We start from the raw sequence: 16,070 nt of genomic DNA, 5'->3' as shown, positions 1-16,070 counted from the left end.
TGTAAAATAAAAAAAATATTGTTAGTCTCTAAAAATCAAAGAAAATGAAAACTGAATTTAAATTTAATATAATTGCGTAATTTATTTATCTATACTTTATAATAATACAAATCGCTATTATTGTTTGAAGTTGGGATGATGTCATTATCTTCTTTACTTGTACACATGGACTCGCATGATTTTCTTTTAGAGGATATTATATTATCGTGGTGAGATAATCTGAAATGGATAGAGTATAATGAAGTGCTAAAGAGTACACTAAAAATAATATAAATAACTCCTTTTTTGTTAGGGTATAAATGAAAATTTAGTGCCAGCTTGTCTTTACGAATGAATTTAAACTTAATAATACTCGATTTGAACGGTTCACAGAAAGCTTTGTTTTTTTTTTGAATTGTTCATTTATTCAATTAATTTTCAAATAAGTCATACCTTACTCAGTTCAATAAATAAAGTTGAGGTTATAGTTAAAGCCTCTAGTAAAAAACTAAAAGAACTAGTTACGGCGGGCATGAAGGAGATAAATAAAACATGTTCTTTTTATACATATGTTTACAAATCACTTACTTAAGTTTCATTTTTTAAACAAGAGGGGGATAAGTAAAAATACCAATTGAAATAATAAGTTCAATTGAAATTTTTTGCTTCAGCAATTATTATAAACAGTATTCACAAAAATAGAGCGGTAGGACAAGAGTAAAAAAGAAAAAAAAATCAATTCATCATCTTTGTAGTTAGGTCAAGAAAAAAAAACCTTTGGATCTAATACAATAATACAAGAAAGGCCGCCTCAAAAATATTGATTTGTAGAAAAAAATTTTACTCCTTGCTTTTTTCTTAATCTATGTTACACCCCAAAAATTGGGTTAGAGGAATCGGGTTTGTGAAAACCGAAAGTGGTCACACTTCATGTTATAAAGTTATCTTTGAGCATTTATAAATCAAAGGTTTGAAATGGATACCGAAATTAGAGTCATAAATAATTAATTAAAGTATTAAAATAATATAATCAAGTATTGTTATATTAAGTAATCTAAAACGAAACTTGATTACAAGGTTTAATTTGAAAATAATGTGATTTAATTCAATTAGGACCTAATTAGAAAAGGGGTAAAATAAATTAAAATATGAATAATGAGACTTGACTATGAGTATTAATTATTGTATATAAACTAAAATAGGAATGTGTTAAAAACTATAAAATTAAATAAAAGTTAAGTAAATGTGTAAGCTAATAAAGAATATCTAAGTTAGAACCCAAAATAAATATATATACAATTAAGTGACTAAAATATGTAGGAAATACGGCTTAAGCCTAATGGTTAAGTGTTAGCTTCCCTACCTAAAAAATCTAGGTTCAAACCTAACTTTTTGGTCTAAATTCTAGCGTCTTCTAGCTTAATTTTTTTTTGAAAGAAAACACCAAAAAAAAAATTAAATGAATCCATCATATGTAAAAAAAATCATTTGTTTTATCGATACAAAGACCAGTTTCAAGCTCCTTAGATGCTTTGACATACACATGCACACCTTCTATCCTATCAGAAGCCATCTTAACAATGCGATCAACCATTTGATTTTTTTCCCTTGGAACATGCCTGATACTCACTCTATTGATCGATCTATAGTCTAAAATACTAGATAAACCCTTCTCACCAAAGCTGAGGTCGATTCAGCCAAATGTCTATTCTGAAAGGCATTGACCACCTCTAAACTGTCAGTATGGATTAATACCTTATTTTATCCCCGCCTTTGAAGTAGAATCAAACCATCCAAAACGCCTCAAAGCTCGACATAAAAAACTGAGCAGTCCCCCAAAATAGTAATTGAAACAAATGATCCAATCCCCATTCTGTTTGCGTACCACACCTTCAGCAATAGCAAAACCTGCACCTAACTTAACAACCCATCAATATGTAAGTTAATCTAATTGTCTTGGTGAGGCCTTCTTGTGAGCTAAATCAAACTACTCAGCCCAACTAACAGATGATTTAATAGTTTCAAAGGAATTTCAAGTTACTCCTTGAAACACGAAAATGTTTTTATTTTTCCATATGCGCCAAGCAATTAAACCAAAGAGGTTAGACCAATTAAACCCAATGTATTGACTTGATGGTCAAGATATTTACCATATTAAATATGGTTTATATTCAAATCATGCTAGTCGCGTTACTATTAGGATTTTACCCTACAACCTTCCAACGACTTAAAATGCTGAGTCTGTCTTCTAGCTTAATTTCACCATACAAGATTGCATCCAAATTTATCTTCAAATACATTAAATATAAATCAACTAAACATAATCCAATAAATTCAATAGCCATTAAACAAATACAATAAAGTTGATTATGAGACACGCATATTGTGGTGAATTAAAAATTATATACATATATAATCAACACCACTAAAGATAGGCTCTTGTACAAATAAATAAATGATTTAAAGGTGTAAAAAGTCTTTAAATTTAAAAAAAAAAATTAAGTCGCTTTTTTTTTTCACTCAATTGAGCACTTGAACTTTAAAAATGTATCAAAAAGGCCCTCAAATTTTTTCAAAAAAAGTAATTAAGCCCCTTTTTTTTCACTCAATTGGGTACTTGAATTTTCAAAATGTATCAAAAAGACCCTCAAAATTTTTCAAAAAAGCAATTAAGCCCCTGCTCTTATTAAATATTAGAAAAAAAGTATAAAAAATAAAAAAATATTAAATTTTAGAAAAAATATTAAATTTTAATAAAAATATTAAAAATTAGAAATTTTTTTATAAAAAGTGTAAAAAAATAAAAAAATTTAAAATTTTATAAAAATCATAAAAAATTTAATGACCCCTAATTTTTTTTCAATTAAAGTCATCACGTGTCGCAACATAACATGGTATGTGGCGAAAAATGATAAAAATCAATAAAAGTTATAGAAAAATTATAAAGTGCTTCTTTTGGTAGGATAATATTTATAATTTTTTTTAAATTTATATTTCTTTACATTTTGTATAATTTCTTACGACTTTATAAAATTTTATAATTTTTTATATTTATTTTAGAAATTATATATTTTTTATAATTTTTAATAATTTTTTAATATTTTATTTTTAAAAAATTTTAATATATTTATAGCTTTTATTGAATTTAATTTTTATAATTTTTTTTTATATTTTTTAATAAAAGCAGGGGATTAATTGCTTTTTTGAAAAAGTTTGAGGATCTTTTTTATGCATTTTGAAAGTTCAAATACCCAATTGAGTGCAAAAAAAAAAGAGTAGGGGCTTAATTGTTTTTTTAAAGGTTTAAGGGCTTTTTTGATGTATTTTAAAAGTTCAAGTACTCAAATGAGTGCAAAAAATAAAAACAGGGGCTTAATTTTTTAAAAAAAAAGTCTGAGGACTTTTTGAAAATTTGAATACCTTTTACATCCTTAAGCCTAAATAAATCTATCAACTTAACCTTTCATTCAATTTATTTTTTTAAATGGTAGTTTAAGGTATTTAATTTAAAAACAATTATAAAATTATTAAAAGACATAAATAGCTGAATAATAAAATTTAGGAAAAAGTATTTAAACTTCTATGAGATTTTATGAAAAATCCACTTACCCTTTATGATTTCATCAACAATTCACTAACCCTAAATAAATTTTAAATAAAAGTACAACTTTAACCTTTTAACTAATTATTATTTTATTTATTTTTGTTACTTTAATATTTTTAAAAAAATATTTAATTATTACTAAATTAAATTATAATTTTCATTATATTCTAATATAAACATATATCAAACATAATGTATTTTTTAATTAACATATGTAATTTTTTTGGGGGAAAATTATACATACAATCGCAATTGTAATTACAAAAAATTATATCTAAATAATTATAATCAAAATTAATCATTATAAAGCTGATCACATTGATAATAAGAATACATTCAGACAACCCAAAATAAATTTACAAGGCTTAATACATCATCTAATACCTGATGTTGACATTCTTTTCTAATGTGGTACATTTTTTTTTTCAATGTAGTACCTATACTTGACAAAATGTTGTACATTGTGGTACCCAATTGTAACGGTGTTAATTTTTCAATATTTAATTTAGATTTTAGGGTTGATATAATGAAAATTAGTTCCTAATATTATTAGGTTTGGATTTTCTTGATTTTGTTAAATTTAGTGTTAATTATGAATTTGTTTATTTTTGTGTTTAATTTGTTAAATATAGTCCAATGATAAAAGTTAATTGCCAATATTATTAGACCTAAAACCCGAATTAAATAATAAAAAGTTAATGTTGTTACCTCTAAGTACCAAAATGTATAACTTTTACAAAAATAAGTTGGTTTACATGAAAACCTTAACCTTTACATCAAGCTATAGCCTTATTTGCTACAAGTTTATTTTTAAAAAATTGTTATCAATGATAATTCTTTTTATTTTTACCTTTTCTTTGCTTTTTGCTTCTTTTTAAATTATTTTTTTATGTAAATATATGTTAAATATTTAAAATTTACTTTAATTATAATATTAGGTTAAAATATGATTGAATTATACATAAAATTAAAGTATTTAATTTTAATTAAAGTAAAATATATTTTTATATAAAATAATTTAAATATTTTTAGTTTTATAATACTTAAATATGTAATTATTTTGTAATTAAATAGATTAATGAATAAACTAAATAGAAGATACATGGATAAGTGATAGGAAGCGAATAATTATCTTTTTTGTTTAAAATTACTTAATAAATAGATAGGATATATGAGACTTTTTTTAGTTACATAATCTAAATTTGGAATTATTTCTTTTACTTACTCCTTATTTCATTTTAATGTTGGATAGGGTATCTAAATCTGTTCATGAGTCGTTGGATTCGAGTTAGATCTTGTTAAAGTTTTAGGCTTGTTTGCTAGGTCTGGGCCAGCACGAGTTGAAAAATGGGTCTAAAATTTTGTTCAAGCTCGGTTTGGATAAAAATATTAAAATTTGGGCCCAAGCCGATTTGCCTGAATTAATTTTGTATATAAAAATGTTAAAAATATAATATATCAAAAATACTAAAAATATTAAAATAAATATTTCTCAAGAAATTGAAAATAAATTTAAAAAATATAAAAAAACACTAATATATGTATAACTTAACAAGCAAATGCGTCTAAAGTAGTAACAAAATCAACAATAAAACAAGAGTTATACAATATCCAAATAATAACAACAAAATAGTAGTAATATAATAGTGAAATTGTAGCAAAACAGTGAGAAAACAATAAGAAAATAATAGTTTTTTTTTTAGTTTTTTGCTAATTTGGGTCAGGTTGAGCTTGAACCAAAAAAGCCTTACTCAAGACTCAGCCCATTTTTTAAATGAGCCTTATTTTTTTGTCCAAACTCATTTTTCGGACTTATATTTTTGTCTAAACCATTCCACTTTTTGAATGGGCCTTCAAGTCGGACTGAGTAAATCAACCTATGAACAGGTCGACCCCGAATCCATCAAGTCATATTATGCGAGGTTATGATTTTCTTTTTAATTTAAAATATTCCTAATTTAAAATTTAATGTCTAAAATTAGATTTTTTTTTGGTTATAAATGCACCACCTTAATAGGAAACAGATAATCTATTTTTCAGATTATTTAGAAATTATTTAAACATGAAATTTAAATTTCATATTATTTAGAAAAGTAATTTACATTTTTTTATGTGAGATGAAATCGTGGCGACGGTTTCAGTAAAGATGTGACACGTGGTTAAATATGAATTTAAAACAAAATTTATGTTATATATATTTTTTTGAAAAATCTTTGAACTTATTGCATCAGATGATAGGTTTAGCCAATAATTAACACGTGGTGACATGCGTTGAAGAAAAACTAAAAGGGAATCTTGAAACTACCATGTCAGATGACAGGTTTAGCAGGAATATGACACATAAATCTTTGTAAAAGTTACAAAAATTAAATACGTCATGTCAGATGACAGTTTCAACTTTTTAAGATTCCAATTATAGATACAAAATTAAGAAATAGGTTGATACTAACAAATGCATTTAGTTTGACAAGGGGTATAATTGAAGATTGGTGCCTTATTTTTGATGAAGTAGATTTGGGAGACACTAGAAAATAATAGTCCTCTTGGCACATACATTGTTGAATGGATGAGACAAGATCATCATAAATTAAATTTTGACATAATATGTAAGTGCATATCGTTGTTGGTCCAAAAATGTTATCTATGAGTTATTTATATATTTTTTTAGTGGATTCCTTAGCACTTCATTATATTGTTAACTTTAAGTATCAAAATGTATAATATTTACCAAATATAAGTTTATTTATATGAAATAAAACTCGAATCTAAGATTTTAAAGTTCTCAAAACCTTAACCTTGACAAGTTTATTTTTTAAAAATTGTTATCAATGATAATTATTTTTGTTTTTACCTTTTCTTTACTTTTTGCTTCTTTTTAAATTATTTTTTTATGTAAATACATGTTAAATATTTAAAATTTACTTTAATTATAATATTAGGTTAAAATATGACTGAATTATATATAAATTTAAAGTATTTATTTTTAATTAAAATAAAAAAATATTTTTTTATATAAAATAATTCAAATATATTTAATTTTATAGTATTTCAATATGTAATTATTTTGTATTAAAATAGAAGATACATGGATAAGTGATAGCAAGAGTATAATTATCTTTTTATTTAAAATTTTTTTAATAAATAGATATAGGATATATCAGAGTTTTCTCAAACATGAAAGGATAAGTGAACATTCTTCAAATTATAAGAGTAATTATATCTTCTTCTTTTCTTTTTTTTTTTTACTAAATTTGAGATGGTAAGTAATTTTCATTACAATCTTAACATTTAATCTATTGATTATGAGTGTTGAATTTTCACCCCAAATCGTGAATTCGAGAGGGTAAATGGCAAAAAAGGAAAAAAATGTTTTTTAATCTAAATTTGACTGCTTTCAGTAAGATGTATTTATTTTCCTATTTAAAATTAACCATCTTATAAAAAGTAATTTTTAAGTCTTTTATCAATAAAGTTATTCACAAATTTGTTACCAATTTTGGCCTGAAGCCAAACTTCCAAAATTAGGACATCAGAGTTGTGGTTTTTCAAGGTCGGAATAGCTCATTTGATATTTGAAAGAGTTTGAATAAAAAAGATTAGACTAAAAAAATGGACTTGGGTAAAAAATTAAACTCGTTTAAAATATGAGTAAGCTTCGGGCTTGAACATTTAACACCCGGTTCCAGCCCTAACCTGACCTATTTTCAAATTTGTAATTTTTTATATTATACTATTTTTATATATTATGTAACTTACAACACATAAAAATTAAATCTATAACAATATATAGTATTACAATAATATAAATATTAAAAAAATTTAAAATTATTAAATTAAAATAAATATAAATATAGAGAATCCAGTCCATGAAGACCTCTCCCTTTTCCTACCGGTACACAACGTAAATAAATGGAACATCAAGCCTAAAACAGTCATAAAAAACCCGGTCCCCGGGTGATCTCGCTTTTGTATAAGTGACCTACGAAAAAAAATTGAAGTCCATTTCTTCAACGAACATATTTGATATTTCTTTCTTCTTCCTCCTCATCTTTCAGGGTTGCTCTTCCTTTGCTCCGCCACTTCCTCCACCGTGCTCTGTTTTCTTTCTCATTTCTCATCTTTTAAGAAGTGTTGGTCGTTTATGTGCAGTTGTTACTTTGTTCGTTCTCGTTTTGTTATTTTTTATGGCTACTGCACCGATAAAGTCTCAGCCTTTACACAACTTCAACTTTCCGTTTCTTAAATGGGGGGCCCACGGAGGTGGTAGTTCATCCGCTGCCACCGCCGATCACAGCCGTTCTCCTGAATCCGACTCGGACCATGACCGCCTTCGTCCGACGCGTGTCGGGTCACGCTCCACCCGCATTCACCGCTCATCCTTTCCTCCCCCACCGAAACCCATCAAACAAAGCCACCGCGAAGAAGAACAACAACAGCAGCGAGAAGAGGAGTCATCAAAGCCGCGAGAAAATGAAGCTGAAGAAGATGAGGAGGAGACTGTGCAGAGACCATGGAATTTGAGACCTAGAAAAGTGGTGATGGAGACGTCGGCGGCGGTAGTGACATCGGCGGCGGAAAAGACGAGTGAAACGGTGGGTCCGAAGTCGATGAGATTAAGGGGTTTCGCTGAAAATGGGGGAGTTGCAGAAAAGAAAGAAAAAAGGAAGTTCTGGATAGCTTTATCAAAGGAAGAGATTGAGGAAGACATCTTTGTTATAACAGGATCAAGACCTGCAAGAAGGCCCAAGAAAAGGCCAAAGAATATTCAGAAACAGCTTGATGTAAGGATTAATATTTCTGGGTTTTCGTTTCTCATTAAATTTCTGATAATCACTTAATCTATCTTCTTCTTCTTCTTTTTTGTGGACTTTTTAGAATGTTTTCCCTGGGTTATGGTTGGTTGGTACGACGGCTGATGCTTACCGTATTGCTGATGCTCCTGTTAAGGTTTGTTGCTTTATCTAAATTTTCATGTGAACTTGTTTGTATTTAGGATTTCAGTAGCTCATAACCGAAATTTCTTTTAACTTGTTTATCTGCAGAAATAGATCTATTGTTAGATGCAAAACAGATTACAAAATATGAAAGGTTGTCTCTAAATTTCTTTTAACTTTGTGGGATTTTTTTAGTTAAATTTCAAAGTCTGCAGCTGAAATAGTTTGGTGATGGTGTTTGCAGGGGATGGATAGAACTTGCAAATCTGGGAGCTTTGTAGGGGTTTGGCACATTTGAGACCTCAATTTTTTTGAGGTATAATGAAAATATGACGTTTGTAAAGGAAAAGTATGAGAAGATATTTAATTTCTTATATGTGTTGTGCAAAGGGAAGAGTAGGGTTAGAGTTTTAGTTTAAGACACCAAATATGAACAGCAATATGGATGAAATAGAGAGAGTTTCTTTCAAAGCTTTTGATTTCGCTATGCCAAATAAGTATTCCGATTCTGGGATGTTGGGTTTTGTAGATTTTCTAATTCGTTGATTGCTTACGATGTTTGACAGGCTTCCCTACATCGGTGGGGGGCAGAGTTTCAAGCTGTGTAGTTAATTTGCAATCCGTAATCGGATGCTTAACTTTAATATTGAAGGTACTGCATTCTTCCTTTTATCTGGAAGAGCGCCTTCCTCTATACATACGAGCCTCACCAGCAGGAACACTCTGAGAAGGTTCTAATTTTAGTTTATTATATATATATTTGCTTTGACTAAATATGACATCTTAGCATGAAGAAATCTTTATTGTTGTTGCTATATTATGCATTTTGATTTGGTCAAAATTGAATGGCAGTTGACAAGATGAATTCTATACATCTTACATGACAATTTGAATGGCCCAAGTTTGAATATTTTGTCAGCTTGTGTTTCATGCAGGATCTTTAAGCACTTGTGAGATGATAATAAAAATGGAAACTTGGGTTTCAGTACTCACAGGACCTTAAAAATCATCTTAATCTGTCTTGAAGTAACACATTATTATCCACTGGGTTCTTTTTCTATGATTGGGCGATGAATTGTTGTGTGAACACTTCTTATATCCAAAGCAAACATAATAGTGTCATATTTGTTCTGTTTTTTCTGTCAACAAGCCTCTGTTTTGATGTCTTAATAGTTAGTAAATTAGAAGCATATTCATTACTGATTACCAGAAAAAGAGTGACCTTTTATAAAGTTGAAAGTGCCTAGTTTTGCTGGATGTTTTATCTGATTCTTGCCCAAAAGAGAGGGAAAAAAAAAGAAAATCATTAATCCTGCCATTTTTGCTATGAATAATTAACTACAAGTTTACAACTATAAACCAATAGTTTAAAAGACTATCTCACTTCATCATCTCCAAATCACCTTTTTTCCATTGTACAGTAGTTGCATGAAAACTGTACAATAATTTATATTGGGAGTTAAATTGTATTTTACTTATTTTACTCAAAAAATAAGTAAATTAGTCGTTGTATATTAGATCGAAGAGTGAACAACTTTCTTTTGTTAAAAGTTCCTTTCATTTTTACTAAAAATTGGCGTGATTGATGGAATAACTAAATAGTTACACATAGCATGATGATGTATAAAGATTAGTTTTTAATACTAAAAATGAATGGAATTTTTAATAAAAGGACTAGTTTGCTTTTTGATCTGAAGTACAATGATTAATTTGTTCATTTTTTGAGTAGAGGATCTCCATGATACTTTTACCATATACCATGTAATGTTCTTTTAGTTTTCATATTTTATCCTAATTTCTTCAAAGTATTATTACATCAAGCATGCCTTTTTATCAATTTAAGAAAACATGGAGCTTTCTTAAAAGTAGAGGTGTTCAAATGGTCAGTTAATACTCAAATTAAATTATCATTAACCAAAATCATAAAAGTTTTAACCGTTAACTAAACTAAAATTATTTCAAAATCTTTTAATTGATTGAAATAATTTTGATTAATTCGGGTGATTAATCGAATTAATTGAAATTTTTACATTTTTTTATTTTGTTTTGTTGAAATAACTTTGAAACAAGAAAAAATACTATTGTAATGTTATTTTTCTTTGTTTTTAATTATAAAAAAAAAGCATAAACAACGAATAACATGATAAAATCATCATAACAAACACTACATTAAAAATAAGAAAATTCAAGACTTGAGTGATGGAATGAAAGAAAAAAGATTTGAAGAAGTGGAGAAGAATAAAAGATGGTCAGATGTGAAGCCATGCCCGCCTAGACATTGTTTTAAGTTTGAGGATGGAGAAAAAAGGATGCTAGTTTAAAAATATATAAATCCCCATTCTTTAATTTTATATTTTGAGCTCTATGGTGTTGGTTAATCGTTTAATTATTCGATTTTGAACCAAATTAACTTTAATCGAATTAGATTCGGTGACCGAACAATTAATTGAAATAAATCAATTTCATCAATTAATTTGATTTTAATGAAATTATAAATAGTGTGTAGTTATCCTATAAATTTGATGATTTAAAAATAGATAATATGATTAGAATTTGAATCATAGTGTGTAATTAAGAGAAGTTGTGAACCAAACGAGGTTTGGTTGACATATTCAAACTTAGGCAATCTAATCTCATAAAACAAAACCAAAGTTAAGTAGATTTGTAAATTAAATTAAATATTTCAATGACGTTTTAGGTTTAATTTATTTAGAGCTTAATCATTTTCTAATTGATTTTTATTATTAAATTCAAATTTAGGTGATAATTAGCAACTGTAAAACTAAAGATTGTGATTAAATGCTAAAATTACATATTTTATGTAATTAAATTGGTTAATTTATGAGAGTGCACCACTGATTTTTTCCATGTTTATGTTGAATTTTATACAGGGATGCAATTTGGGGCTAAATAGAAGAAAAAAGAAACAATTGGGCTAGATTGAAGAAAGAAGCAAAGAAGGAGGACCAAAGCAGAATTTTTCCAAGATATAATTAGCTGAAATTTTTGTTGACTTAGTGGGAGATTATGTAGGGATTTTTAATATTTTATTTCCTTGATTTTCTATGATTAGTGGCTCTTAATTTAGCAAGGCCACTAGTATAAATAGGGGACTACATTGTTGGAATCGACACCATTCTTTTATTTCTTTAATGAGGAAAAAAAAGATTTTAAGGTTAAAAGATTTTATAAGTTCTTGTATTCTTTCTAAATTAATAATTTAGTCATTGTATTTTTTTATTTTTAGAATTTGTTTTCAAGTCCAATTCTTAAAACTATGGAAATTATTTTGTTAAATTTAGATTCATTACGGATTATTTTTTTGAGTTTTTTTTAATTTCAAAATATTACGCCAACAAATTTAAGGAAAAATTTTAACAGTGTTAACAATTGGACCTGAATTTTAAATCTAAAAAGTAGAGAGACTAAAGTCTTGAAAAAATATAGGGACCAAATGCCAATTTTGAAAAGAGAACAGGGAGTGATGGAAGTTTTTAACCAAAATTGAAAGTTGGAAGTTAGGTTGGGCAATGATGGTAAACATGATGAAGTATAAGGTAAGGAAAAAAAGTTAGCCTTGATTACAGAAAAAGAGGCATTTCCCATGATTTCTTTTCAAATCTTTTCTTACCCGTCATTCCATTTTCAATGCTGAAGAGGGTCCCCCAACCGCCCAATCCCAGATTACGCCATGCTTATGGTTTTCTTTTTAATTTAATCCCTTCTTCTTTTTTTCAGATTATTTATAAATTATTTAAACATGAAATTTGATTTTCAGATTATTTAGAGAAGTATTTTGTAATTTTGTTTATGGAAGGTGAAATCGTGGCGACGGTTTTGGTAAAGATGTGGCATGTAAGGGTGAGCGTTCGATCAAATCAGGTGAAAAATTTTTAGTTAATTGAGTTGATGAGGCTTATTTTATCATCCTAACTTGATTTGAAATCTTTTCAAATCGAGTCGAGTAAAATGAAATTTGAGTCGAATTGAATCAAGTGAAATTGTACGAGTTAAATTAAAAAATTAAACATGTCAAATTAAAATCTTATTACAATATAATGAATTCAATATTGGAACACATAAATTTGAAATCATATATAATTGAAAATTTTTTCAAAGTAAAAAAAAAAAGACACTTTAGTATGATAAACTTGAATAATTAATTAACTTATTTAGGTCTCAAAATTATTATTTTAGAAATTTTTTAAAATTTTAAATTTATTTATATACTCTTTAGATTTTTTTGAAAAAATATAAAATTTGAAATTTTTATAAATATTTTGAACTTTTCTTTTTAATTTTTGTTAAGAGAGACCAATTTGCACATTTTCAAAGTTGACAGGGACCAAAGGGGTATTTACATCAATCTGTTATTCAAGTTATTCAAATTATAAAATTCAACTCGATTTGAACTTGAAACTTGAATTACTTATTCAATTAACTCAAAATTTGAAAAAAAATTAATTTTTTCAAACCAAATTGAGTTTTACTCACCCCTAATGACATGTGGTCAAATATGAATTTGGAAAATTATGTTTTACAATTTATTTTTTGAAAAACCTTTGAACTTATCGCATCATATGATAGATTTAGCCAATGGTAAACACATGGTGACATTGGTTGAACAAAAAATTAAAAGGGAATCTTGAAACTACCGTGTCAAATGACAGGTTTAGCAGGAATATGACACGTTGTCTCTGTAAAAGTTACAAAAATTGATTACGTCGTGTCAGATGACAGTTTTAACTTTTCAAGATTCTAATTACAGATGCAAAAATAAGAAATAGATTAATGTTGACACGTTCATTTAGTTTAACAAAGAGTATAATTAAAAATTGGTACCTTATTTTTGAAGAAGTAGATTTGAGAGTCCTCGCAATATATATTGTTGAATGGATGAGATAAAATTAGACTTGGACATAATATGCAAGTGCATAATCTGTTGGTCCAAAAGTGTTGGATGGTTGGAGTCCCAATCCTGATCGTTGAGATCTTAGGTTTATATCATATCACAAAGGCTATGAGGGAATTATTTGGGGAGTGGGAAGAATCTGATGTTGAGTTGTTGAGATGGGTTAATGTAGTGCTAGTACCATTATGGAATTGGAAACTGTCGATGCATACGATGTGGTTGGAGAACTAGTTTGAGGTAAGCACATATTTCATCAATTATTTTGCATGTGTTGAAGGATTTCCACACTATAAATCCATTATCTAGATAGATGATACTTGGTTATACTACCGATATAAGCAGTTGTTTCAGTTTCAAAAGTTTTAGTTATTTTTCAATGGAAACAAATTTATATTTTCTTTCCGTTTCCACCAAACATATTATAGAAAAGAAAAGGGTAAACTATATAGATAGTCACCTAATTATCAAAAAATTTCATTTTAGGCACCCAAAATAAAAAGATTATAATTTAAGAACCTACATTACATAATTCAGTCGCAACAAGTTGACATGACAGTTAAAAAATTAATATGATAAAAAGTTTAGCCCCCAACTTTTATATATTATATTGATTTAATCATAATTTTTAAAAATTAACCCTCAAAATTTATAAATATTCTCAATTTGATCCTAGTTCTAAAAAATTCAAAGAAATGTATACAAATACATAAATATTAAAAAAAAGTATATAATAACAGTTTTAAAGTTTATATTAGTATTAAATAAATAAAAAACCTCTCCCTCTATAGAGAAAGGCTTTCTATGGAAGAAGATGTTGAGCATGCATCAAATGGAAGTGGGGATATCTAGGATGAAACATTTGAGGCTCCTTAGGTAGGTTGAAAATACAGGTATTTTTTAAAACTGCAGAAATGATAAAGTACAAGTAGATGATTCATATTGGGTGGTCTTGTTACTAAACTCATTATGATTGAGTATAAGTTTTGAAGAAACTAGAGTACCCCAAATTTGACACCTAATTTAGATGCATAAAGATGTACTCCGCCGTGTCTTTAAAAGCATAATTTGAGCATTTTCAGAGGTCTACACTCTACAACAAGTGGAGGTTTGTGCATTAATCAAACTGGTTTTTGCTCAAACCAGTGTTATTTTAGTTGGCAACACAATTGTGTGAATAAACTCCTGCAGTTTATACACATTTATACTGTAGTTTTGAGTGGAGATGGAATGTTGCATCTTAGGGAGAGGGAGAGGGACCTTCTTTGGAATTTTTTAGAATTAGGGATACGGAGAGGGAGAGGGCCTTTTTTTCGTTTTTTTTAATGTCAATATAGTTACTTTTATTTAACATTAATAACAATTTTAAATTTATTGTTTTTTTGAAAATATTTATGTATTATATATATTTTTGAATTTTTTAGAGTTAGGATCAAATTGAAATATTTGTAAATTTTGAGGGTTAATTTTTTAAAATTATGACTAAATCAATATAATATGTAAAAGTTGAGGGCTAAATTTATTATTATACCGATTTTTTTAACTACCACGTCAGCTTACCGCTTGTAATTTTAATGGAGGCGATTAAAATGGTCGAACTACGTAACGTGCATGTTTAAATTGTAAACATTTTTTTTGAATGCCTAAAATAAAATTTTTTAATAATTAAATGACTATATGTATAAATTATGAAAAAAACATCTTTCCTATCAATCTATTTTTCTACCCCATCAATTTTTCCAATCTTTTTTATTTTCTTTCCACTATATCGGACAACACATAAATTGAATATTAATGTATAATCGAATGAACTAGTGAAAAGATTATTTCTAAGATCCAAATACTAAAGCTTTAAGCAATTACCCAAATCTTCAGTGATTTCATCATAGAAATTTTTATATATATTTTTTACAATCTTATATGGAAGCTTTAAGAAATTACATAATTTTTAATTTTTTATTAATAGTTTTTTTTACCCTTTAGCCTTTAGATGTTCTTGAGGTTGATTTTCTTTTGAGACGTTATATATTTTCTTTTGAAATTTTATATTTTATTAGAAATTTTATATATTTTTAAAATTTTCTAAACCATAAGTACTAACTTGAAAGAATGCGTTAAATTCAGGGACCAAAAGTGTATTTAAACCAAAGAAAATAAAAGAAAAGGAATTAATTTCCTAAAAGATATAGGGACTAGCTACGCAATTTAACCTAAAAATTGTTTAAAATTACAATATAAAGTGACTTCCTGTTACACCGTTAACTACAATTAAGGATTGAGAGACCAAAATATAACAAATCATTAATGTTAATCGCCATATAATAAAATTGAGAATTTAAATATTATGGTGTAAGTGCATTACAATTATTACTTAGGGATGATTTTGAATGGATTTTTCTTATGGGTCAGTTGTAAGATTGATTAAGAATCACAGCCATCATTATAACCACAGTCCACACATTTATGCTAGGAATGACTTTGGAACCCATAAATGCTGTCCTCTTTTCCTTCACAAACCGCAGGCAACCCTTCAAAAGTGTTATTAGCACATGCCATATTGGCATGGTGAGGCTATGGTCAGTTATGCAAAGAAAACTACTGCATCTGGGGCGGTTCACTCAAATGTTACAAGGAAAAGTTTTTG

General features: G+C 27.4%; 1 protein-coding gene across 2 annotated transcripts; it reads left to right on the top strand.

The window, feature by feature from the left end:
• Nucleotides 1–7,462: 7,462 nt before the first annotated feature.
• Nucleotides 7,463–9,391, top strand: LOC121219889 (digestive organ expansion factor homolog). 2 transcript variants are annotated; one of them, XR_005916918.1, is made up of 5 exons: nucleotides 7,533–8,364; nucleotides 8,459–8,530; nucleotides 8,626–8,671; nucleotides 8,762–8,833; nucleotides 9,084–9,391. XR_005916918.1 is itself a non-coding variant. In XM_041098565.1 (4 exons), exons 1-3 carry the CDS (start codon nucleotides 7,768–7,770, stop codon nucleotides 8,629–8,631), a joined length of 675 nt encoding a protein of 224 aa, XP_040954499.1. In that variant the 5' UTR covers nucleotides 7,463–7,767; the 3' UTR covers nucleotides 8,632–8,671; nucleotides 8,762–8,988. The 2 variants fall into 2 exon arrangements, 1 of the variants encoding a protein (XP_040954499.1); XM_041098565.1 differs by lacking the exon at nucleotides 9,084–9,391 and having other exon boundaries at nucleotides 7,463–8,364; nucleotides 8,762–8,988.
• The last annotated feature ends 6,679 nt before the right edge of the window (nucleotides 9,392–16,070 follow it).

The sequence above is a fragment of the Gossypium hirsutum genome, chromosome D08 (assembly GCF_007990345.1).
Source record: "Gossypium hirsutum isolate 1008001.06 chromosome D08, Gossypium_hirsutum_v2.1, whole genome shotgun sequence".
Lineage (NCBI taxonomy): Eukaryota > Viridiplantae > Streptophyta > Magnoliopsida > Malvales > Malvaceae > Gossypium > Gossypium hirsutum.
This window is presented reverse-complemented; position numbering and strand designations above follow the sequence as displayed.